The following is a 26,894-nucleotide window of genomic DNA, read 5'->3' on the forward strand; positions in this document are numbered from 1 at the left end:
ATTCAAATTTCATATCAATTTGATACTGCACAATAGTACAGCCCTGCCAGCAACAGTGACCAAAAATATGCTTACATATAAAATCTCCTGGCAAAGTAAAGTACTACCTTTTTTCTGGTGGATCAGTTTTGTTTAAAAATTTAACTTGAAATAAAAGCTGTTGATTCAGGTGGGTTGCCACCAAGCATGCGGGTATTTGTGTTTGGTTCAGATACGTGGTTATTTTTAACAACTTAAAAAAATACTGGTTTGTGGTCAGGATTTTCCTCCCGTTTAAATAGAAGTGTATTTTTAGAATTTTCTGGGGCTCTGCATAGGTACAGAAGGCAACACTGCTGTTGTGCTGAAAAGCACAACCCATAAGCATTTAGTGATTCTGCTTCTCTGGTGTGTCCCAGCCCATTCCTAAGTAGTGTTGTGAATATACTTATGGAAGTGTTCAGGGCTAGTCATTCTGGATTCTCTATTCTTAAATAGCTTTCAAGGTGTTTTAAAGTAAACAGAAACATTGCTCCCGTTTCTGAATGAAAATGTCTGTGTGACCTTCCAGGATGGAACATCTGTGGCGGAGCAACACACTGTGTATTTAGAGTGATAGAGAATTTCTTACACGAAGCCCGTAATGTTATTCATCAAAGGCTGGGCTGCCTTTTGGTCATTACAAATTGCTGCATTTTTCAGAACATGGATACCAATGTACAATTGTTGATTGAGCAGAATATCACTGCAAAAGCCTGCAATAACTTAAAAATAACAGTCACTGGCAATTATAGCAAACTCTTGAAAGCCAGAGCTGATCTTCATAAGCAGTACTTGCACTATTTAATAAACAATTATGTTTAAATGTCTTTCTCTGGGAGGAACTGCTTTAATAATCCAAACAGAAATGAGTATAAAATATCAATATCTGCTTAAGGGTTGGTTCTTCTGCCTAAGAGTTTAGATTTCCTATTAGTTTTTACCCTCCTATCTTTCTTACACAGTTTCTTATGTAGTAGCAGGTAATGGAGAGGTGGTCTTTCCTGGATACTAAATGACAACTTATGGAAGCTAGGGTGGAAGTAGAGTGTCACTGCTGCTCTTTATTTCTACTGTTGTTTGGTTACCTTCTTAGATGTCCTTTTTGTGTTTTTTATTTCCACAGTTGTATTTCACTTTTTCTTTTGCATTACACTTTTTCTAAAAAACTCATAATAGATAATTTTTATAATTCTTCCAGAGCTCTTCACTGTTGCATCAGCTAGAATGATCCACACTTCATTAGTAAAGCTTGCAGTGAAAAGAAATATTTGGGTTTAGAATTACCATGGTCATGATAATGGTGGCAGTAGTGAGAAATCAGATGTTGATCATCCCTCCAAGAGCTACTCTCCTGAGCCCATCTTTAGCTTGCATTTGGAAACACTCTTTAAACTTCATGGTGATACAGCTTGTGTTTTGTTGTGTTTTTTTTTAATTTAAAATGAAAGCTTGCATTCTGCAGAATCTGAACATACCACATGGAACTCCCATGAATCAGACAGGCTGCACACAGTGATCAGGCTGAGCATCTGGTAGCTTTGGCTCAGACTGAACAACTCCTGAACCTTGACACAGGGAGAACTAGAGAGAATTGCTTGGTTTTATTTATATATATATATAAAAAAAATATAAAAATATATAAGTAAAGATATATTAAACAGGCAGTAAGAATACCTATTTATTAATACTTCTCTTTAAAACAAAACAAACACAACCAGAAAACCTGAGTGATTTTATTTCTCACACAAAACCAACAGAAGCATTTTGTCTAAGTGGTTTAATGGTAACTCTGCCATTTTCCTACTACATATAAAATTTATCTTACACAGTTTTACATACTTTGTTTAATTGACAGTCTGTATTAAAGATGTATAGGTAAAACTACATAAGACAGATCACAGCAGGCAGTAGATGATCAGTAAGTCCACATCTTTGTCCTTGATGTCCAGTATTTCAATCCCATTGCTGAAGAGATGCAATAAATGCTGCATCTAGCATTAACGATGAACTGGTGAATTCATGAAAAGCCATGATGGACTACAGACAAGTGTACAACATTATAGAGAAAAAAGAAACAAAACCTCATGTAGTTGTACAAAGTGTTAAGATTAAATCCTGTCTGAAAAACAGTAGTTTACTAATTCATATGTATGAAGTCCTTAAATAACATCCAAACTGAAGTCTCTATAGTTGTTGTTTATGGCTTAAATATATTCAAAAATTCTCCCTCCTTTTTTACGAAACACTCTTTCTGTTTTTTCATGGCTTGAACATTCATCATCTTTTGCAGTATCACAGACCATTTGGTAAACGTAACAACTGAACCTCCTGTTAGGCTTCTGTTCTATATGTAATACAAGGTCTTTGTCAAAGTAAACTTCATGACTGTAAGTCTGAAATGAGAAAAAAAAATTCTGATTGCAGTCTCTATTTCCACAACTTGCTAATACCTGTACCATTTTCCTTGGGGAACGAAAAACATTTAACATTGGTGACCTCAATGATCAGCCAGGAATTTTGTGTGAATACACGCAGATTGCTCTTCCAGATAAAGGACAGAATTTTAAAACTTTGAGAGGTTTCCCACATGCCTATTTTAGGAATCTAAGTGTAATTCACAGCATCTGATTTAAGATCCTAAGTTGCCTATGCAGTCAACGATAAAAGATGTACCAAAGGTGCTGAGCATTTCAGACTGTCCTGGTTTCAGCTGGGATAGAGTTAACTGTCTTCCTAGTAGCTGGTACAGTGCTATGTTTTGAGTTCCGAGCAAAGAATGTTGATAACACTGATGTTTTCAGTTGTTGCTCAGTAGTGTTTAGACTAATGTCAAGGATTTTTCAGCTTCTCATGCCCAGCCAGTGAGAAAGCTGGAGGGGCACAAGAAGTTGGCACAGGACACAGCCAGGGCACCTGACCCAAACTGGCCAACGGTGTATTCCATACCATGTGACGTCCCATCCAGTATAGGAACGGGGAAGTGGGGGGCAGGGATTCGCCGCTCGGGGACTGGCTGGGTGTCAGTCGGCGGGTGGTGAGCAATTGCACTGCGCATCATTTGTACATTCCAATCCTTTCATTATTGCTGTTGTCATTTTATTAGTGTTATCATTATCATTATTAGTTTCTTCTTTTCTGTTCTATTAAACTGTTCTTATCTCAACCCACGGGTTTTGCTTCTTTTCCCGATTTTCTCCCCCATCCCACTGGGTGGGGGGGAGTGAGTGAGCGGCTGCGTGGTGTTTAGTTGCTGGCTGGGGTTAAACCACGACACAGACCCTCTAAGTTGGATGTCCACCTAAACTTGGACTGTATGAATGGCTCATTCCATCTCTCCAAATACACACACAGTGAGGTCCATGCTTAATTCTATGCATGAGTAGTTCAAGTTAAGGTAGTGAGACTATTTACAAGTTGTAAATTTAAGATGTAACTACCCATATGGTGAGTATTCAAGTTGATAAATACTTCAGAAATACTTAGAGGACAACCCCTCCCCCAACCAAAACCCCAAATGAATCAACCAAAAAAAAAAAAAAAAAATCTTAATTTCAAATCATGGAGATTTTCAGATAAATGAACTACTGTCTGATGGAATACTTACAAATTTTGAGTTACAATTAATATTTTGTACAAATCTCATCCATATCACTTGACAACACTATATATTTACTTCAAATCTGAACAAAAATGGTAGGTAAATGTGTATGGGGAAGTGTCAGCATAAACAAAAGACAGGAATTCTCCTCACCACATCCCAGGACTCCAGTAATGGAATACTTTTAAGTAGAATCCCACGTTCATTACAATGGAAGTCAAGGTGTGCTTTTCCGTCAGCTCCTATTTGAGTAACTGCCACAGTGGATAACAAATCCAATTCGTCTTCATAGTCCACAATTTTGAATGTCTTAGGAAAAACAAAACCTCAAGTTTATACATCAATCATAAATTCACATTCCCCTCTACCTAAATTGCATAGCTCTTTTTGTTTCAGGTGAAAAGGGAATTGAAAAAATTCTAGTTCTTAAGTCCTCTGGTCTGATAAAGAAAGCATTGCCAGCCTGATACCCGAGAGGCATCTTTCCCAACACAAGGTGTCCAATGTATTTCAGCAAAGTTCCTTAAGATAGGAGAGAAGAAGTGATGTTCTGAACAATCCTAATGTGCAAGTAGATGTATTTTACATATATCATACAGGAAATAGAAAAAAGTACTTCAAAAGTGACAGAAGAAATATTTAAACTCCATGCGCTCTCTTGAAGCGGATGTGTTAGAGACAGTATAGCTTAAAACCATTACTGGTTTTGAGGGTATGGGTATATTAGGGTAACTCCACTCACGTAAACACACCCGTATGTTCTGTTCAGAGCTCGCTCTCACTCCACAGAGTATGTGACAGTGAACAACTGAGACCAAAAGGTGAGGCCTTAATTGCCTCTATTTCACTGTCATGAACCTGGTAACATACTCCTTAAATTCAAGCCAGTCTTTCTCTTCTATAATGGAAAAATATCTACTGGAAGTACAAATAAAGTGTAACAGTGGGAGAAAAAATTGTGTGCAGCCTCTAATTTTTATTATGTTTAAAAAAAAGTGGATAGAAATGAACTGCAGACCTTAAGGGTTATATTGGACTGTCCTGTATTTTTACCATAGTAAAATCTATTTCCTCAGAAAAAAGAATAGAAATGACTGCCAGAAACTGATGAATTTTAACTGTTGTGCTTATGTCAATTACAGCTCCAGCTCTAGACAGAGCTAAAAAATATTCTTCATAACCTCTCGAAGGCTCAACACCAAGGCCTGTGGTGTTTTCACTCTCAATAAGCAGTTACTTAAATGAAAAATGTTAAATACCTTATCCTGCAATCTAATCAAAGTAACTGGAAGAGAAAAATATAGTTTAGAGATACTATATCAAAGACTAGAGGAACCTAAAGCACAGAAGAAAAGAAATATGTTTCTTGCAGTTCATAAAATGCTTTATAAGAAATGTTTAAAGGAGATGTTTGAATGGAGACAAGAGTAATGGTTCATCCCATTAACATCTAATTTCTGTGCCACTGAAGTCCAATGGAGTTATGATGGTATCATGGGGCATAAGGTCAGATCTTAAAAGAGACTATCCAAAGCACACATGCCAACCAAGGAGAAAAGACGACAGAGAGAGAGAGGGGAAATGATGTAATTAAGAAGACAAAGACAGCCACAGAAGAGGAATAAAGAACTCAAAGATTAACACAGCTAATGGTTACAGCCATCACACCTGAAACAATGTCTTCTGGCTAGCTAAACATCTCAAATAATCCATGAACTGCTCTTACTAACTACATCAGTTACCTCTTGTTCTGGGTCATCATCCAGCAAGTTAAAACGCTTTTTTACCACTCGACCAGAAGCTGTTACAGTAACAGCATTGTTCACCTTTGGAGAAAAAGAAAAAAGTGGCTCTAGACTTCGAAGCATTTTAGTTTCTTCATATCTATTTGGCAATGTATCTATTTCATGTCCTTTGCTTTCTGACCTTGCTTTAATCTCTCAGATCTTGTTTTACTCATTAGCTATGCATGGCCCTAGTGATGCGATCTCTTCTTTATGAGGGCTCATGAACTTGGTTTTACTTGAGATATTACTGACATTTAGTCATACTCAGAGGTTCTCAGTCCTGTAGAGATGGCAAAGGTTCTCAGCTACAATAATTTTTAGAACAGAAGTGACTGGAGCCAAGATGCTGGTATGAGAATTAAGACAGCTAAGTCACTACCAATTTGTTTCTTAAACTATTACTTCCAGAAGAGGGGGGGAAAAGTAGCATCTTAAACCACCACAGCTGCTTCCACCGGGCATCATTAACACTGGAAACATTCAAAACTGGGGTATCAGTGTCTTAATGGAAGTCAAAAGGAAAAGGTACAGCAAAGACAGAATTGGAACTTATATTTCTTTGCTCTTATTGCAACAGAAGTTACCTAAACAAATCCTAAAAAAAAAAAAAAGTATGGCAAGTCATTAGATGACAAAGCTTATCCTTTCTGAATTCAATGGAAGTTTTATTCTGGAGTTAGTGTAGATTTTTAATACACAGACTTTTCTTCCACAGAAGCTTCAAAATTAGTATCACTGATTTCCAGGGACTTTACAGTAGTCATAAACTATAAAAACTTGCTTTTATATAAGACATAACTTTGTATGCTGAAGCAAAATGACAGTTCCAGGGACTGCCAAAAAAATTGTCTTCACAAGCGTGTTCTTTGACTTTTTTGACACTTAGATTGTCTTTCTGATTTTCTATCACAAAAGATTTCATGAAACAACCTAGGTAATTTAACAGCTAATTTCTACCAGGAGGTTCAGATCATCCTCTTGCCACTTGGTTCTACCTTTCTGCACTCTTCTGACCCACTGATGATTCAGTTCTGTTCTGTTCCAGCTCCAGTTCAGCTCACCAAGCAAGCAGAAAAGTACTCACCTTTTCTATTATTTTAGTGCACTGATTTCATTCACCAAGGGTTAGATGAATACCAAACCTGTCACAAGGGAGTGACAGGTATGCATGGCCAGGAAAAGAAACAGATTTTTGGAAGCAATGTGTTGTCTTATGAAGACTTACCCCTAAGTTACGAGAGACTTGAAACATTTCTAGCATTTTTATGATCAACTTACCTAAGCACTGGAGATGCACACAATTATCACTTGGTGGCACCTTCTTTTGAAGGAAATCTGTCACCATCTTGTAAGTATGTTTTATATCAGTCATACATGGTTATACTACACATCATAAAGAATGCTGAAAACTAAAGAAAAGACTGGAGGTTTCAGAAAGCTATCTTGAAAGTGTTACTGTTTCCAAAATTGTTTTCATACAGCTTACAGTCCAATGAAAACACGGAATGTCTTTCAATAAACTTTGAATTAAGCCCATAAAACATAGTGATTACTTACATACACCAAACCCCCATGTATTGCTCAAAATCATACATTGTGATCTCGGACATTAAACTCACACAGTTTTCTCTGTTGGCCACAATCATAAAATCTTCTGCAATCTCCATTTGATCTGTATTATTTTTAACTTCCTTAAGCTTCAAGACTCTACAAAAGAAACAAATTACATAATTAGAATACAAAATGTATTCTAATTCACCTATTACAACACTTCTATATTTATAATTTTAAAAAAATCAGGTATATTAAAACATCAGAAATAAACATAAATTACAAAAATAATTTATTTCAATTTCAGTTATCAGTGAAATTTTAGCACAGTGGTCCCTGAACATTTTTCATATAAAAATCTAGTGTTGCCTGCCAGTGCCCACATTCATCATGTAGAAATCTGCAGATGTTTCTACCAGAACTTCTGATTCTGACAAATTAATAACTTTTACAGTTTCTAGGGCTTGATGAGCGTATTGGCCTGCAAACTGTCAAACTACTGAATTTATGCAGTTATGCAATTGTTCCTCTAATAAAAATAAAGTTTGAGAAAAAAAGGCTCATACTTTATCAAATTTGGTCCCACGTGGATTATTCTACCTGACATATCTGGATGGAAATATATCCAATCAGGTTCCAGTGAACAGCATTTCATATCTTGTATGCCATTTTTTGCCTGGAGAAGGAAGGAGAAGCTTAGAATATTAGTATTTTGAAAGTCTCACAGATCTAATTAAAGAGGAAATACTGAGCTCCTCACCACATAGCTCTGAAGGTTTTTAGGTATTGCTCATAATCATGACCAGAAAGGATGACAATGGAACAATAACAACAACAACAACAAAGACTCCGTTCCAATTCTCAAGATATTCCATGGAACAGTTTCAACTTCTTGAATATGCAATAAGCAATGACCTTGTACCATGGCTATACATGGTCCTACCTCTCCTGAAACCAAGCAAAATAAAGATTTAGCCTACAGTCTGCAAACACTTCAACAGTTCCAGCAATTTGAGTGTCAAAGACATAAAATGTGTCAAGACACGAGAAAAGCATTAGCACAAACTTTGACTTGAGCTTCAAACCTCAGGCTCAGCCTCTTTGTGCAAATATTTGTGGAGTGTGTAAGCCTGGGATAACTTGTGATTTCAGCTGCAAGCTGGTCAAAATCTTGGGATTTTGGCAGTGCCTTTTTGTTATTAAATTTAGCTGACCCTGATCATTCAAATTTTCAAACGTATGAACCCACATAGAAAAAACTAGGTGAGAAAGTATTGTACAAGTCCCTTTAAATAAAAATTGATCTTCAGCTATGGTTGTGAAAGATCTGTTTTGAAAATAAGAGATAGGAGGGGGATCATTGATTTGATCAGGCTAGTAAGAGAGATGAGGACATTTACAGATGAGAAGTTTTTTAGTGAAGAACCCTGAACTAACAGGCCCAGAAAGTGCCTCTATTACAGAATTATCTTCAGGTCAAATACAGATCCAAAATAAAAGCTGAGATGGAGAGCTCATGCAAAAAAAATACATGATGAATAATACATACACAAAAATAATTAGGAATGCTGGATTAAATGGAGTAATAAAATCTTTCTAGGGAGAGAGAAAGAGAAGGTACAAATCAGGGATAAACTACAAACATTAAGGAAACTTATTCTGCAATTTCTTAAAACTTAAAATGTTTCTTTAGTCATGCCATTTGGTAGGCTGCCTAGTCAGCAGTATATTAAGACGTTACCATGCAAGGAATCAGGTAACGAGATTCTGCTTGAGCCTTAGCTTTTAAGCCAAGAACACAGTGCTATATAGCACTAACAGTGCTATGATTGTATTGGAATGAAGGAAATATCAGAAGCAGTACTAATTTGGAAGAAAACATTTTACATGACTCCACTGGATAGCAGATGTAACACTGTGGGGTAATTCCTGTGAGAGGACGACACTGGAAATCAAGGGTATTGTTACCTCGAGCACTACTCAGAAGAAGAGATGAAGACAAACATGATACACATTCATTTCAGAGAAGCTGCTATCTGAATATATTACCAAAGCATTGTCTTTCAGAGAACAAATATGGAAGACTCCTTTATGCTTTTTCTTGTTAGGTGTGATGATATAATGCCAAGGGTAACCTCCAATTTGAAATGCATTCTCCAGAGAAGATGCTTCAAATAGCAAAGGCGGCGTATCTGCAAATATTCGGTAATGTTAACACCATTAGTAGCAGAACAATCATAATTCCATTGATCCTTACAATTCTAAATTCCAATACTTAATTCTTCAAAACTTTGAAGACTGGTGGAAATACATTGGCTGTGATCTTTTTTCTAGCACCAACTATGCTACCTCACCTAGCATCCAGGCACATATATGCAATGCTCTGTGGAAGGGTACTGTCTACTCAGATCTTCATGCTGAACTGCTCTTCTGATACCTTTGGCTTATTTCATTCCAAATGAGCTGGATAAGCAAAGATGTAGCAAACATTTAAAATTAAAATTGATCCAGCTCATGTGAATTGGAGGGGATGTACACATGAACAGATCAAAGAGCATATCAAAAGGGTCATTATTCTCTTGGGAAAAATAGTAATAAATAGCTGGAAACAGGCTAACAGCAGCAATCTCAAATAACAGAATTAAATGCAGAAAGATACCTGAATCTGAATATTCATTCTCCTTTTGGGTAATACAACAAAATAGTGTGGACCACAGTGAATGCAATCTGTAGCTGAGTTCATAAAAATCAATAAAAATCTAGGAATTTTTTTAATTAATGGCAAAAGATATCTAGTTTTCCCTTCAGTTCAGTTGGGATAAATTATATATAGATGTGCTATGCCATTCTTACAAGTCTTCGGTGTACTAAATGAGAGAAGCATCTTTGAACGAAATGGACTGCATGGAGCTTTACAACTTCTACCAACTAGCTAAATAAAAGCAATTTCTACAGCTGCTATAATTGAATCAACTTTAGACGGAAGATCAGCTCTTTCTAACAGTACAGAGAAATGCTGGAAAAAAAATTTGACAAAATGTGGAGAAAATCTATAATTACAAGGGGCATTTAAACAGGCAGAATATAAAAACCCAAGCTGAATTACTGTGAGAACAAGGTTCTTGTCTGGACTTCTGTGTCCCAAAGGTCTTGTCCAAATTTTGACTTGTTCTTGTCCTGCTCAGTCTAGATAATTATCCAGATCCTAACCAATGGTGCTAAGATGTCACATGACATCAGAAATTATGTTCACATAGTGCTTCTCTCTTTTTCTTTCATTCATGTTTCCAACAACTTAGCCATTTAGATTGAAATGAATTAGTTCACTGCCTACGGAAAGGAAGTCTTTCCTAAGCTGGAAAGTGGCTGTCTTCTAGTTGTCTTTTGGACTAACACATAGGAAATGGGAGATTCTGTGCAAGATATAACAAAGTGTATGTTATAAAAACCAAGGCATCTGCTGAAAATGTAGAGAATGTTGAAGACGGAGGCATAAGCAGAGGACCTACTGATATTAAAATCTGTCAGAAAATGAAAAATGAGTCAAGAAAATCGGTTAACATTTTACCCTATCGACTTTTTCTTTTTAAATAAAGCATATATAGCAAGGCCCCTCAAAAATTCTCGTAGATGGACTAAATGATAGGTTTAAATGTGTTTCAATAATATAGCAATCCTAAGGAGTACAGGCTGCTGAGAAAATATGCCTTTCTTTTTATGTTCATTTGGCAAAGATTTGCAAGATCATAGCCACCTAAACCACTGTGCTAGTGTGACTCTGCTGCCTCAACTCCCTCTTTCCTGCTATGTGTCACTTGCTCTTGTTGCTCAACACCTCCTGTTCTCATTGTTTGTAAGCCCTTTCCCTAGCATTGCCAATTTTCAATCTCCAGTTGAGCTTCTTTGTTAACTTCTTTAAAACTCTCCAGCCTCATCTAAACATAAAGCTGTAAAGTTGTTCCTTGCAGCACTAACAAGTATTTTTTCTAAATGTCAAAAAAAATCTCAGCAAAATATCTTCCTCTGTTTTTTAATGAAATTACTGTATCCTCTAATAATAAATGAAACTGCAGTTTTAAGTTCTGGACCTTTCAGAAAGTGACTTAATAAAGATTTATAGGTAGCTTTCCATTCCTTCCACTGACCAAAATCAAATTCGTTACCAGTCAATAGCTGCAAATGGTGTGGCAGGTACATGATAGCCTGTAACTTTTGGTCTTTATACACTTCCTCTTGGGTACCTAACACACCATAAAACCAGCACCATAATAACTGCCATCCTTCAGGCAATTTCTGGAGGGAGGCTAGGACTAAATAAGCAGGAAATTACACATAGTTCAATTATAGTAGATACAAGCTTGAACTCTGAAACCGTCAAAATCTCACTCATTGAAGCATTACATTACATTGAACAGTCAGTCAGCCATCTCATTCTTGAAAGAAAACAGCTCAAAAACCACAGGAATGCAACTATCTGCAAAGAGCAGTCATGGCAAACGTCTGTCATGAGTTCCAAACTTCCTAACCACAAATTCTTGAATATGATTCAAGATCAAAAATGTTTTTTCCAGTACATTGGTTTTAAATCTCAAAACTAAAAACTACAATGATCTATAAGACATGAGAACAAATCTGGTATAGGTTTCCTATTAAAGCTCCCACAGCACATTTTCCACAGGGCCCCTAACATTAAATTGTGGTTTTGCAGACTGAGACAGAGAGGAAAATGAGGAGAAATTTCCCTTTGCAGAACCTGAGACATCAACTATAGCAGCTGATCACTTTGTTTTGATAAAACACTGCATTATAACTGAAAGCCTTCACTATGTAAGTCTGTATTTTATCTTTGTGTATTTCCTCAGGTTTATGTAAATCTGGTTTGTTTTCCCTGTTATTATCTGACACTGTTTGCGAACATAAAGATCAAAAGCATTTTTTATGTGGACAGTCACCTGTAAAAAACATTTAATACAGAAACACTCAAAATTAAAGAAATAAAAGCATGCATTATTTGATATTGGTGAAACTTACTGGTTGTTTTTTTTTTTTTTTTTGGAAGTGCCTCAAGTGTGAACTTGCGAGAATGTATTTTTAAAGTAAAAAAAAAAAGTTTCAAAGAAAGTCTCAGGCTCTGGTCGTTCATTAAGATTCTTAGCACTAAATTCTAATCTCAAATGCATCAACAGAAATGATTGTTTGGTTTCAGAGAAATTAAAGTCATTACATAAAGCAGAACATTCATAAGTTAATGATTTAAGGCATAAGAACTGTTTGTAATAGATAATTTGTTCTCTCCTCAGGAATTAATTTTATTGAAACTGGCACATTTCTGACAACTTGGAATTATCAAAATGCAACTCAGACAAATTGTATTCAGTCTTCCTGAATTTCCTCTGCAAGTTAAATGTTCACACATCTTTTGCTTACATACCATATACTGTTTCTGAGTGTTACTAACAGCTGTCCTAGCCCTTCCTCTTTCCCAAGAGCAGTTGTGTCTCAGAAATAAGGAAGGGGTTTCCACTTCATGCATTGCTTATGAAGTTTTTCAAATAGCTTAGTTGCTGTACGAGTTTTCTAGGTAAGTCCTATGTAATTAATTCTTGTAATTAGAAGTAAAGCAAAGCACATTTTTACTATAATGTAAACCCAGAAATATAGCTACAGCACAACATGAGTAATTATGCTTTTTCTTAGTGTGAAATAAGTCACAATCAATCCATAAAAGGCACCAGCCAAGATAACATAAAGATCATAAATACCTGTTATTTTAATGTTACATGGAAGACCAAATGGATACTTTCCTACAACTCCCACTTGACCATTCCAGTTGAATTCACGTCCCAAATCTAATGGCTGTTCCATGAACTAAAATAACACAGAACAATTTAGCTTTATTGATGCATATTTACTTGCTGTTTAGTTTTACTGCTCTGTTACTATTGCATTCTTTATTTTGTTAGATACTGCTTGAAGTCTTATTTTTGAATTAACATTTGATTTTTGATTGGAAGAATATAAACTCAAAAGTCTCACTGCAGTTCTGTTTCAGATCAAACAATCTTCCATGCTCATCAGTTTCTAGCCTTAACATTCATCTATAACTACAGACTAAGAGCGTAAAGAAGAGCACACCCTGGTCTATCATTTACATAGCTCCTCTCTGTATGTGCTGAAGTGCCTGTTTGACCCTGTATCTCTTATGTTCTGCCACCTGTAACTGATGCGGGTAGAATTTTCTGACAGTGTACCCATTTGCATCTGCTGACTGTAAATAAATTTAGGCAAGAACTCTATCCTTTGACATATTCCCCATGTACCTATGTGGCATTACATGAATATTTATGATGTGTTGCCCCAAAATAGCATGGACTGTATGAAAAATTTCATATTTCATTACCTGTTCCAAGATGGCCTGGAAGTTATAGAGCCTGACCAGACCCATGCTGTACATTACAATCAGGATTCCATTAGAAATAGCAATATCTGTCACGCTATTACCAAATATCTGGAAAAAAAGGAAAAGAAAAATATTCTATTAGGGAAGAAATAATTGAGAAACAATGCAAAATACTGACATTATGTCCTTAATTTTGCAATCATTTTAATTTTTTATTCTGACCAAACCCTATGATCAGTGTTTTAGTTCATGAAAATTTCTAACACTCATCTGCTCTGCTGAGTTTCTATAATACTTTGCACTGCAGTAACACCTGAGGTTAGATTAGTCATATTCTGCAAGCAGATCCATTCTGTAATCAATTCTCAGTATATGTGCATATCATGTTACCCAATTATCATACATGAATAGATATTACCCAGCATCCCACAGGAACGTTAGCAAAGCTAACAACTCAATCTAAAAGTATTGATTTCAGATCTTCTGTTCTTTATCACCAGGGTAAAATACTAGTCTAATCATGGCTCTATGACTGTGTACAGCTGTACTAAAACTACATTATCCAGCTGTCACAGAGTACAGGATCCTCTCTGAATCCAAATTAGACACATACATGAGAAGCTAACTTACCCCTTTCTAATAATTATGCAGTATTCATTTGAGCCCCTGCTTAACACATCTCCACTGAGAAAAACGCAACAAACTAATTCTTAATATTTAATGAATAACACCACGTGAAATTCAGAATTTTTTTTTAATAGAGATGCTTGGAAATATATTTTTCATTTCTTTAATCTGAATTGCTATGTGAAAAAGCAATTAAAACAGGGTTAAAACAAGCTTAAAAACAATTAAAAAAAAAAAGAAAGCTGTCATACTCCTAAATCTTAACACTATCAATGATTTTGTGATCAGTTTGGTCCCGAAAGATACATTCACTCCTTGCCTTTTATTTAGTCTTATGGCTCTTTCTCAATACATTTGTTAGCGTAGGTCCCAGTATCTTCCAGACACAAACTCTAATAGTCTTAAAACCCTAAACTCTCCTTTCCATCCTTGAGACCTAGCCCGAGCTCAGACTTTCTTGTGGTGTACCATCTTGGTAAAGCTGATGCACTAGGTGCATTCTGCAGTCTTGAACAGTAACCCTAATTCTAATCTAACAGTTATTTTCCACTGATCTATGTCAGACTTGGCATTGCATTCACTGGTTGCTCCCTCTGCTGGCTGTATTCTCAAATCCCAAATTCTGCCCTGACGTTATTCCTAGCTGTAACAATTACTCTGATGAGTACTCAGTACAGGCCCAGCTGAGGAAGTACTCTTTTCGATGTTTCGCCTGCTATGACCATGATGAATCTAGCATGCCATTCCTAACCAGATTGAGAATACCTGTGACACTGGTAATGTTTTTTCCAGTCCTAAATACTGATTTTGAACAGAAGAATACACAGTGCCCCTAAGCTTTCATGGGTCCAAGTGAAAAATGTTTAACCTCACTTCTTCACTTGCCAGCCCAATCTCAATTACAGCCTCAACCCAACCCAGCACCAGCTAAAACCCACTAATAGCTCTGGACCCCAAATGAGAATGTAGCTCACGGAGCTTTGAAGACAGAGTTTGCATGTTTCTACTGTTCCATTTACAAGTTGTATTCAGAGCTCTCTTGACTTAAAATAGACGTATTTTTTCACCAGAACAATAAAACTTGCCATCTGGCTTCAGGTTCCCTAATATGTACACTCTTATGTACAGGTCACAAACCAACCTCAGAAAGGTTGTTTGCTCTTGACTGATAGAGCAAGACACATGTTTACATTTTGCCGTTCAGTATCAATGATAATTCAAGTTTGAAATATTTGTAACTGCATATAGAATTCACGGACTATTACTAGGAGTGGGTCAGAGGCACATCTATCTTTCTTTAAAGAGGTGAAAAGAAGTCTACAAACACTTTAGGATTTCCTGATTCTTACAACTGCTATAAGGCTAAAGTCCTTCTACACGTCAAAGAGTAACCCAATCGCAGAATGCGTATGTATTTTCTCTTCTGGTCATTTGAATTAAGAATCTTCCCCCCAACGCCCCTATTAGACACAAGAAGAACATTACTGCTAATTAACGTTTCAGGGTACTATGCTTTCACAAGCTGTAAGTATGACTTCTGTAATTCTGAGAAAATTGCCTAAACTATGCCTCTCATACAACTACAGTACAGATCACAATTAATAGAGGAATTACTTACCTTTTTGTTTATTTCTAGCATTCCAATGAATGAAAGAGGCAAAACTTGGAATACAGCAAGATAGAACAATACAGACTGTTGGATACCTGCCTGGGAAGGAACAACAATACTGAATATAGTTATGATACTTGAGGCATTTATTAATGGTAGGACATCTTCATGTTCTACGATAATAACAAAGCATAACGTCTCCCATCTCTGTCCTTGTAAATTTGTTTTTTGATTGATTTTGTAAAAATTTAAGAATGACAAAGTTTTTCAACAAACTTACCTGCCGTGCTGCTGCAGGGAGCTTATTCTGAGCTGACTTTACAACCATTACCTCCTGAGGAGTATCCCAGCTCAGATATCTATTTGTGACAAGAAAGACCTATCTTAATAATTTTAAAATAATTTATTAATAAATACATTATTTCACATAAAATATAACATACTATAAATAGGCAGATCCCTGTGTCCAGGCAAATTGTTCAGTATCTGATTCAGGAGAGGTGCCCAAGATGTTTGCCGTTTGCAATAATGCAAAACCCATGGAACTAAGAATGACTTATTTCATACAGGATTGTGAGAAAAAATTCTGAAAGTATGAACATTCACAATCTTAATTTTTCTCCTTCCCTTCACAAATCACTGCTTTCTTATCCTTCAGCCTAAAGGAAATACTTTCTTCTAAGAACTGAAAAAAAGATGCAGTTTACCAGAAGCAGTAACTGCTCTGCTTTTAAAGAGCAAAATGGCTACCCTATGGAGAAGAATGCTTGCAAGTTAAAAATGGCTTAAACTTTAAATGTATTTTTCTTATGTTTTATGAAGTTTGTTTTACAGCTCTTAAAGGTCCTCTCCTGGTATGTTGCTACTGCAATATTAAAGGCTGTAAAATTGTCAGAAAAAAGCCAATAGTAGCCTAGTTTTTGTGGCTTTTGTGGAACTTTTTTGATACCAAATTTGAGATCATAGTACTTAAACTGCTGAAATTCTTCTATAGAAAGCAGCATGCAGGAACAGTACTCCAGGTAACGTGCTAGACTGACAAACCTAAAGTCAGCCATAGGATAATACTAAAAAAACATGATTCCCTTTCTCCAGTATAGTACTAATGACTGTTAATTATATAAAGCCTAGTCAATGTTTAATACCTGAATTTGCAACAGGAACCAGCAAGGTATATTTTTTCTAGTATTTCTCCACTATCAGCAGAGAGACGTAGAAGCCAGTTCTGCACTGTCAAGACTATCAAGGAAGATTTATAGTCTGATGGACTTGGTAGCATTTCCCCCTACATAACAAAAGGTTATCAGAAAAAAGTTTATATCAGGAAGATAAATAACATTTTCACACAGTAACAAGAAAACAAAAGTTAATACACATTCCTCAAAAACTAAAGGTGGAAAGCTGCCTGCTAATCACATCAGGATCTCTAAGCTCACATCTGTGCCAAATAGTCATCTGACTATCACATAAATAATCTGTTGTCACACTTTCTGCAAAGCAGTTACTTTTCTTAAAAAAGACACTTTTTAAAACTACCTTGCCTTGCAAAAATGAAGTATAACTGCTTATCGATCTGATACCAGTCTTGAAGAGGCAATTGTTTAAGTGTTGCAGAATAAGACATTCAGCGGTAACTCAACAGTAACTGCTAAGAATGGTATTCACACTGCTTTATTTTCAGGCTCCTCAAGGATGGGGCTCATATTCCTAAGCCCTGTGGACGCTGGATGAGAGAAAAATTCCTCAAGGAGGAGGGAAATTATGTAGTCTATTAGCTAGAAACAGCAGAACAGCTTTTGGACAGAGTTGCTTCAATGGGTCTTCAGTTTATCTGGTTTTGGGATTTTTTTATGTCAACAGATCTGGTAAGAAATAAAACTCCCACCTACTGCCCCTGCTAATTAAAAAATAAAGAAAAAAAAGGGGATTTATGTTAGTTGCGTAAGCATAAAGGCACTGTTTTTAAAATACTCCACAAAAGCTCACAAAAAAGCATTTGAATGTGCTACTGAGAAATTCAGAGTATACCTCTAAAACGTTCAGCCAAAATAAATAAGCACACATTGCAAACCTTAAATGACCTAACTTCATAAAAACATTGAGAAAATAGTTTGCAGGGAAAGAACACTCTATTCTAAATATGTTTCACTGAAAGATATTAATTTGGGTTTTTGCACAACAATGCTCTAGTAAAAAGTAATCTTACCAGTGGGCATTCCAATAATAAAGCATCTTCTATTTTTTCTGACTTAGAACACTTTGGCTTTTGATAAAGTATTCTTGGCTCTTGGGCAATGCTGGAGGAAAATGATTGCTAATCATTAGTCTACTTTATAAACTACTTTCTATCAACAAGTCATTTCATACAGTTTTATAAATCCTGCCTTCTCTCTAGGGAGGTCAGAAATCTAAACATCTTATTTTTACTTTGTAAATATAACCTGAAATTGCTCTCAAAATAAGGCCTAATAAACAATAGTTAGTATAAGGTAGTATTTAAAAGCTAACCTTCTCTGTATTTTGTGGTTTGGTGTTGTGCATTTTTTAAATTTTTTTTTTTTAAAACAACAAACTTAAGAGTAAAATTCTTACTTTAGTGATATACATTAAAAAGAAAGTATATTCCAGAAACTAATGATCATCCTGGAACATTCCCCTCAAGCTCTTCCAGTGTTGCCTTTCATAATATAAAGGCACAGCATCATGTACAGATATTTAAAAAAAAAAAGCCCTACTACTAGAATAAAAGCTTCATGCTGTGCACAGTTTTCCCCTCAGGGAGAGGACGAGACAAAGATAAACCTGAAAGATGTTAGACAGGTCAACCCAGTACTGGAAAGCATTCAGACAATGTAGGAATAAAACACGGCTAAATAGATTTAGATCTCTGCTCTAAGTGATAGATTAATTTAATTAACTCTCAGTGGTTTACACTGACAGAGTAATTTGTCTTTTATGTATCATATGATACTGTCCCAAAACTGTTCTGACCACAACTTACTCAGCAACGCAGTTCTCCAACTCCCTGCTACTTCCCTCACAAGAGGGATGGGCAAGGACAAGGACTGGTGTACACAGGACTTCATGTCCTCTACCCTGCCCTGTGCTGCCTCCTAAGCTGTGCCTCTGCAGCTGATCATGGAACAGGAGAGTACATCAGATCAGAGAATTGATCTGCAAAATACATCAACCAAAACCAGCAAGTACTCCACACACTGTACTTTTACATGAACAATAATTTACTTTAATGCAGAATTCATAGCCATAGTACCAAGCTTGTTACATAGGCTGATTTTGTGACACATTCTTTAGCACACTGCTAGTTACCAGATCACAAAGAACTACTACCGTTCATTTGACTTTTTAGTGCAAAATTATAAAATGGTGATAATCTTCCACTCCTATTAAAGGCCTCTGAAAGCTGAAGTTATACAGCACCAGTAAGATCAGACTTTCTTTCACCAAAGCAGATGTCACATTAAGACACAATGCTATCCGATTATAATTTAACAAAGATTTATGTACCTGTTTATTTTTTGTTCATAAGTAAATTCCACTCAATTCACAGGGGCTATTTGGATGAGTAAAGTTAGCAACATGTCTAAAACAGAATCACAGTGTTAAAACTGTAAGCAAGAGTAATTTTTAATTGTAAATTTATTACCTGCTAATACAGCACTGGTAATTGTCTAAGTAAATTCTTCCTCTTTCATATGCAATAGGAGATGCAGAATGAGTTGTCCAAACGTTCTTGAATTTAGTACTTTCCTGAAACAGACAGTGGTTCTAACAGTGATGGCTTTTGTAACAAACACTGCTTTTGGAAAATATTTTATTTGGCTCCTGCAACTTAATAACTTACTTTAATTGAACCTTTGCTGTTGAATACATAAAGGAAAATCTTATCTGTTTTTTTAAACCAAATTAAAAGACCCTTTTTAAGGAAATTTTGTCTTTTTTAAAAACCAAATGAAAAGATCTTTTTATTAGCTATTATGGACAGCATGGGTAATGAATACTTTGTCATTAACTTACCTACATTAAAATTACATCTGGCAACTGAACTTTAATGGCAACTTTTAAAATCAAGGACAAAACTCCCCAGAGTGTAAATATGCACATAACTCTTTCATATGTAATTAACTGAATTTACTGAACATCTGACTCCATTCTGCCTTTGGTGTTTTGTGTGAAAGGTAGAAAAATGTGTTTACAGTTATTTGCAAAAAGTGCCTGAAATGTTAATGGGATAAACTGCTCACAGAAAGTTTCTTACATGCACTAGAGACATCAGGAGACCTCTATACTATTAACAAAGTTTCCAGTCTTACAAAAAAAAAAAAGTATTTGTGTAAGTCAGAGGTACTCATTTTTATTTCAATAAACCTTGCATGGCCATTGATCTAGTTGCATAAGTGGACACTTTAGCTGACTTCCAATAAATATGTTTTCAATATAACACAATTGCCAATTCACTTCCACACGTCCGCTTTCGATGCATTTGTATCAACTACTGCATGGGAGCAGTAATCATTTTGAAGCAAAAATCAAGTTCACTTTAGTCTGTAATTGGCTTAATTCCTATTTTTTCTGTAACATAAATTTCACTGGCAGATTAAGGGTATGTTTACCTGAACACTGCTGCTGATTACCTTATTTTGTTGTGAGAACTCCATTCAAATTTGACATTGATGCTCCCTAAAACACTATGAATTTAATATTGGTATTAAACATTAAGCCATATTAGGGGAAGAAATAAGTTATATAAAAACCTCATAAAAAGCTATTTCTAACATGCTTATTAGATTTACAAGTGCTTCTGCAGTTTTTCCACAGCATAGTCCTCTCTACATTTCTAGGTCTGAGCCTCATGAAATAAATTTAACCATTTCTAACTCCCTTGAGCAAAACTGCAGCTTTTTTCTCCCCAAACTCGTTAGTCAGCGTGACCAGGGACTTCTCAAACACCTGGGTTGAGGACTGACGCTCAGACCACTCCGGCTGAAAGCCAGTACACGCAGGGGTTCATCCAGCGCCGGAAAGCATCGCTATTACCTGGCATATTATCTTCCTGAGGAGTCCCAGGTTTTTTCTGTGGGCGACACCAGCATCTCTGGCATAAAAGCCGTGGGCCCTGCGGGTGAGGAGGCGGCAGACGTTGTGAGCCCCGAGCGCCCGGGAGGCGGCCCTCCTGCCGCCGGCGGCCGAGGCGGCTGCCTGCGGGCACATTCCCGGGCCTCGGGGCAGGCTCGCCCTTCTCCCCCGCTTCTGGCTCGCTCTTGGCGGGGCGAGCAGCCTTACAGGGCCCGGGCCCGCGACGGATCTCTCTCGCCCCCCTGCCCGGCGAGAGGTGAAGCGAAGCGGGAAAAGAAAGGCCTGAGCGGCCCCGTGCTCTCTAGCTCCCGACAGACGCAAACCGAGGCCTTCCGACAGGGCTCCGCCACGGCCGCGCCGTCCCGGGGCGGGGGCAGGGCCAGGACCGCCGCCGCCGCCGCCGCGCGCAGGCACCCACCCGGCCGGCTGCGCACCGCCTCTCCCCCGCCACCACAGAGCCGGGCTCCCGGGAACGCCAGGCGACAGCACCCCTGCACGGCTACCGCCTCCCCCCCCGCGGACCGCCGGGTACTGTAGTTTCCGCCGGCGGAGTTCCGCGGCGCGCCCGGACTACATCTCCCGTCGTGCCCCGCGGCAGCCCGCCTGCTCTCTCGGGCGCGGCAGCCGCCGCCTTGGGCGGGCTCTGCTGGGGCGGGCGGGCTCTGCTGGGGCGGGCGGGACCGGGGTCGCTCCCCCCGCGTTGGGGGTGCTGCGGCGTTGCCGCTGGTGAAGCGGCGTACCGAGGACCGCGGGCAGGAGGAGGGTCGCTGCGCAGAGGTCGGTGAGAGCCGCCGGCAGTACCCGCGGAGCCGCCCAGGCACTGGGACCTCTGCCCCAGGCCGGGCTCCGCTGCCTTACCCTGCGCTGAAGGGACTGAAGGAGAGGCAGCGCGCGTCGGCATGTGGGGCGTGGAAGCGGAAGCGTCTCACCCGTTATATTTTTAAATAAAGGCAGGAAAGTTTTGTTAGTGATAGTTCAGCTAAGGAAAAGCGGGAGCTTGTGATCTCCCTCCTTTTAATGCCTTCCTGCTGGGGAGTAAAGCCCCCGCGGCGGGGCGGGGCGGGACGCGGCCAGCGCCCCCTGCCGGAGAGCGGGGGTCGCCCCCCGGGGCTCTGCCGGGCCGAGCTCTGCCGGCGGCGGTCAGCCCTGCCTGCAGCGTGCTTGGGGCATCGGCCGCGAGCGATTTGGGATGCTGCTGCGTTGGGTGGAGCGTATCCGGACTTGTGGGGGTGGTTTTAAAGGATGTGTTTGAAACTCCAGGGCCAACAGCAACTTCTCGAGGTGTATGACGCTTCATTTTGATGTTTTTAGAGCTATGTCCCCAAAGTTGTCACCATCATCAACAGCTACTTGCCAGCAGAGCGACTGAAGGCTGTGGAAGAACTCATTTCCCGTTCTTGCCAGAGGCCAGGCGCCCAAATGGGGTAATGTGGAAGTTGCTGATCTTTTATGTGTTTCCAGGTCTGTTCTTCAGGATCTCCACGTGGAAGCTTTAATCTTCGGTGACACTGTAACAAAACACAGATTCCTGTGATTTTCTGGTGCTTTGCAGTTATTTGGATGAAGTGAGCTAGACACACAAACACGGTGGTTGTAGCTGCTTCTCCCAAGAGTGGATTAGGACAGTATGTTCTGCGTACTGTCTGGTGGATCTGCAACGTTGCCGGTGACTTCAGAGCTGACAGGGCAGGTTGCACCTAGGCAAAGTCCATGTGGACATCCAGAGTCTTGCAGGGATGTAAATGAACGAAGTTCTTCAAAGTAAATTATAGATAGTAGTAAAATTCATGTTGCTCTATCTCTGTTCTCAGCATCTTTAATAATAGAAAAATGTGGTTTGTGTTGAGACAAATGATCATTTGATTGTTAGGCAATACAGTTACATGTTCAGTATTTTGTAGAAAATAGGGTTGAAAAACAATTTAAGTGATTGAAAGATTGGAGACTTAGGTGTATGTTCACTGTGCATGTATATGTATACATGAAGTCAACAAAGCTTTTTTTTTTTTTTTTCTTCCTCCGTAAGCACCAGCCAGCAGAGGGTGCACAGGTTAACGAGGAAGCCTTATTTCTGAGCTATGTTTACCGTTGATGGCTTCCTCTTCATGCTAAACTTGTGAATAGATTAATTTAGTAAATCAGTTTTGTGTTGTATTCTGCTGCATAAATACCAGGAAAAGACGTGAATTACCTCATGGAAAAAAGCAAAAAAATAGGGGAAAGAAGTAAAGGATTGCACAGGATACTTACATATTTAACTCCCATATCGTACAAACACTCATTGATACGTGCGAAGACAACTTGTCTGTAAAGTTAAACAAATGTACAGGTATTTGCAGGATAGTAGCCTAAAGAATTATATGTGAATCTGCCTCTTTACATTATGCAATATTTAAGAAATTTGTACTAAGAGTGACTGGTAGGTATCTTCTTCATTTCTATTATTCAAATTATTTTAGTCAATAGTATTTATAATGACACTGTTTCTGAGTGTGCCTTTAAGTGTTACAAACATGGAAAAGCAGAACAACTAACACTGAAAATGTTACAATAAATAGAATCAGTACAAAAGTAGAAATTCCATTCCAAGAAGGATTCTAGGATATCAAGATATAGTTTTAGCTTCAGTTGCAATGAAAATATTCTTCACAAGTTGAAGTATTTAAATTCAGTTAAAATACTTTATCGAAGCTTCATTTTAATGGCAAAATAGTGAAGTCAGAACATCTTTACTATAAATTGAAATAATGCAATATCAACAAACCACTTATCCTGATCAGAACAAAATCTTTCAACATTCCAAAAAATAATTAAAATGTTTGAACATATTAAAGTGTCAACAGAGTTGCTACATTGCTTTAAAATACTGTGATTTTCTTGAATCAGCATTTTTTTATGAGCTTCTGTCAGAATGTTTTATCACCTGCCTTTGCAGGTACTTCATAGAACTAAACTCAGGTTTAGTTTAGTATCGAACAAATTACATTAGTCACCTGTAGCAACTGAACTCCACATTTTGTCCATACAATTAATCCAGATAAAATGCTTTTGTTAGTTATTTCATGTTCACATTAATTGACTGAAGATTCAGTAAATAAAATACATCTGTATTTCTAAGGTACCTCTTTCTTTCTTGCTGACTATTCGTGTCTCTTTGATCTTGCAGTTGCCATTATTTTATCTTTAGTTGCATTTTTTCAAGCTGTCTTCATTACCTTAAAAACATATTAATGTTTTCACTAAATGAGCAGTTTTATCTCCCTCCCTCCCTCTACCATTATATAAACTGTTTTTTCTTTGCTTGACTTTTTTAACAGGCTACCTGGCAGGTGGTATAAGAACAGGCTCTTCTTACTTGACATTTCTGTACATCTGGTTAAAATCATATCTGGTAGGGTTTGGTTGGTTGGTTTTAATCTGCCGTTGCTTTTTAACCAACATTAACTGTGTTGTCTCTACAAGAGTCAGAATAAATCAAAATAATTTTTTGTTTTGTTTTTCTTTTCCCCTTGGTACTCAGTGCTCTGCAGTAGTTTTACTGAAGTTGCTGTGTGCCAACAGGGAGCCCTGCATCATTGCTGGTGATGATGCATGAGAAGGAAAAACAGTTGAGAGTTTTAGATCTGCTGAGTTTGAAGTTGTGAAATATCCTATTGTTTCAAATGTGCACATTTTTTTGAAGTATATAATTGAAAGACTAATCATGAAGCCCCAAGAGGGCATGTTCAGTCACTTGGTAGAGTAGAATAGCATTAAGCATTCACTTAATGAATGAGTCTGGTTGACAGTAAAGTCCCCTCCTCCTCCCCTCCCCTCGCCTTGATTTGAAATATTAAGAAATATTAGTATGTCTGTATTTTTAAAATAGCCACTGGTAATGTGTATTTATACCTTCTGTGTTACCATTGTCTTGAAGAATTTTTCACTTTGGGTCCACCTTTGGATGTAAGGTGTTCTGAGTTTTGGTAGTGTTGGATGGTGATAAAACAGATCAGCTACACTTTACAGGGCAACATTGGGGATTAATTGTCAAATGTTTTGTAGATAAGCTTCTAGGTGCCAAGCAGAAGAAGTAATTGTATGAAGTTCATTGTTTCCAGAATACTTTTCTGTCTAGAAATGTAATATAAGCTGCACCTACTCTTCCTATTATAGGCAAATTTTTCTTTATAACAGAGAGCCTACAAGTAGACTTAGTGATTGGAGATGGAAGGTATTGTTAGCTTTGTAATTGGAGATCAGTCAAATATCAAAACTTTTTCATCTAGTAAGTTCATTGAACTAGGTTCTCGGACAAAAATGACAGGTTATTTCTGTTCTATTTTGTTTGGGGGTTTTTTGTTTTTTTTCCCCTCTGACTTCTCTTTCAGAACTGATACTTCTCAAGGATTTTACTCATCAATGAAGTGGTTTATGTATGTTTTGGTGTGATTCACTATTTAAAAAACAAAATTAGAACAGTTATTTTCTCCTGTATCTCTAGTTTTTCCTCTGTGGATGTGACTGCTCAGAGGTTTTAATACCAACATCAATTAGAAATGTAATATTTCAGGTCTAGCTGGCAGTTGGTGTTTATACCTTCTTCTGCATGTCCACCTTCAAAAAGCTGTGCTAAAGGTGCTGTGTTAGATTGTTTGCAGAGGGGAGAAGTTTTAAGGCTGTTTTCTTAAAGTTTCTCAACTAAACTGAGGACCTGATCTGTATTTGTAACAATGACAAAATTCTAAAGGCTAAAAGGCAGTGCTCCACAGGGAAAAAAATCTTCCATATTGCTTTTGAGTGTGGTTACAAAGTGCATTGTTTCTTTAAAGTTTTTTCTGAAAAATTGTTATGCTGCCACAAAATATAGGCGGCATTTTTAATGTAATTCAGTTTAATGATAAAGATGGAGGTTGAATTGTTTTGATTAATAATCAAACTTAAAACCTTCCTGACCATGGCTCTGAACAAGGAAATAACTCCTAATTATTTCAGACAACAACATTTCTTGCTGTCATCGCTTCAGGGTATGATCATCTTATCTGACAAAGAGAAAGGGTGTTTGCCTGTTTCATTAGCAAAATCAATTAGAGAAACAATCAAGCAATGACTTTCTTCTGAAAATGTAATTTAGGCTTCCAAGTCATTCAGATGCTTTTTGAACTTTTAGTAGGCAGATTGCCCATTAATCTCATGATCTATGGGTCACTCTAACTCTCAGGGATATACATCCATGTCTGCAAGGAGTTCCTTCACATTTAATACTGGATGCAACAGTGAACATAACTCTCCCACCTACCCCAGTCTCGTTGCATTTTCTTGATGTTTCAGATCTTTATCAGCTAAAATCGTGCAATTATCACTCAAAGGATCACATTCTCATAAAAGGAGCTGTATCTCTGGATTTTACTGATGCAAGATCATCTTAGTCATCTGACTATAATTCCCATCTGTGCATCTTTTCATGTTCTTACTGAGATATTTAGAAAGCCAGGAAAAATTATGTGACTAGCCTAGCAGCTGAATCATTGTATTTTATGTTGAATATCAATGCTGGCACAGGAAGTGCAAGATACTATCTCAGGTCTTTTTGAATGATTGAAGGAGGAAGAGGATTTGTAAACAGTTTGCAATGTAATCATGGAATCTTTATCCAGGCATTCCTAGAATTTAATAATAATAAATTAATATTTAGATCAGATTGTGGTTTGGGGTTTGGGGGGATTTTCTATTTGTTTTTGTTTTCAAGAATGTTTCCTTTATGTAAATTATGCATTTTTCAGAAAATGTCATGGTGTGTTAATTTTCATGTCTCATAATTATTATTTCATAATATTCCATATATGTTAAAATTATGCATTATGTTATGAAAAATGCATACGTATTTTCAAAAACAAAGCATGAACAGTTTGTAGTAATTAAAGTATAAACTGGAATTGTTTTAGTTGCTGAGCCACATTTAAAGAAAAAAAAAAAAGCCATAATAAACTCATTGACATTAGAAGAGGTTTTAATTTTTTGATAAGACTAAATGTTACATTTTCACTGTATAGTGATGCCCCATATCCTGGTAACATTGCAGTCCCAGCAGCCAAAATTTATCAGTGTTTTTATTTGACAGCCAAAAGGCAAACTCCATTTTATTTAATCTTTGACAAATAAAAAGAAATTTTAATCGTTTTTTCTCTTTTTTTTCCCCTGTAGGTTTAAAATGAATAAACAGTGCCC

At 37.4% G+C, this 26,894-nt stretch overlaps 2 protein-coding genes across 17 annotated transcripts in view; one reads left to right on the top strand and one right to left on the bottom strand.

Annotated features, from left to right (window-relative positions):
- Window positions 1-1,783: 1,783 nt before the first annotated feature.
- Window positions 1,784-21,150, bottom strand: DCAF17 (DDB1 and CUL4 associated factor 17). The gene is made up of 14 exons (XM_052792283.1): window positions 20,649-21,150; window positions 19,258-19,361; window positions 17,800-17,890; window positions 16,739-16,878; window positions 15,874-15,952; window positions 15,603-15,692; window positions 13,358-13,465; window positions 12,720-12,825; window positions 9,007-9,149; window positions 7,524-7,633; window positions 7,026-7,113; window positions 5,362-5,445; window positions 3,773-3,928; window positions 1,784-2,414 (listed from the first exon to the last, which is right to left on the bottom strand). The coding sequence occupies exons 1-14, from the start codon at window positions 20,820-20,822 to the stop codon at window positions 2,226-2,228; spliced, it is 1,662 nt and encodes a 553-aa protein (XP_052648243.1). The 5' UTR covers window positions 20,823-21,150; the 3' UTR covers window positions 1,784-2,225.
- A 195-nt stretch (window positions 21,151-21,345) lies between these two features.
- Window positions 21,346-26,894, top strand: part of METTL8 (methyltransferase 8, methylcytidine) — a 42,110-nt gene continuing 36,561 nt past the window's right edge. For 8 of the 16 annotated variants that reach the window (XR_008235886.1, XR_008235890.1, XM_052791593.1 and 5 more), the window contains exons 1-2: window positions 21,347-21,464; window positions 21,999-22,111. Coding sequence is in view for 8 of the 16 variants with exons in the window: in XM_052791593.1 (XP_052647553.1) it covers window positions 22,107-22,111 (5 nt within the window). In the remaining 8 variants the exon portion in view is untranslated. Of the gene's footprint in view, window positions 21,465-21,581; window positions 22,149-24,004; window positions 24,079-26,894 lie in introns of those variants that run through there. The other 8 variants (XR_008235887.1, XR_008235888.1, XR_008235889.1 and 5 more) reach the window with 4 other exon arrangements.

This window comes from Harpia harpyja, chromosome 7, assembly GCF_026419915.1.
Source record: "Harpia harpyja isolate bHarHar1 chromosome 7, bHarHar1 primary haplotype, whole genome shotgun sequence".
Classification (NCBI taxonomy): Eukaryota; Metazoa; Chordata; class Aves; order Accipitriformes; family Accipitridae; genus Harpia; species Harpia harpyja.

Coding starts and splice junctions, on each gene's coding strand:
- DCAF17 (XM_052792283.1), bottom strand. CDS start 20,822: ATGTGCCCGCAGGCAGCCGCCTCGGCCGCCGGCGGCAGGAGGGCCGCC. Junction 9,150..12,719: donor ATGTAACATTAAAATAACAG/GTATTTATGATC, acceptor GAATATTTGCAG/ATACGCCGCCTTTGCTATTT. Junction 2,415..3,772: donor TACTGGAGTCCTGGGATGTG/GTGAGGAGAATT, acceptor TTCTCATTTCAG/ACTTACAGTCATGAAGTTTA.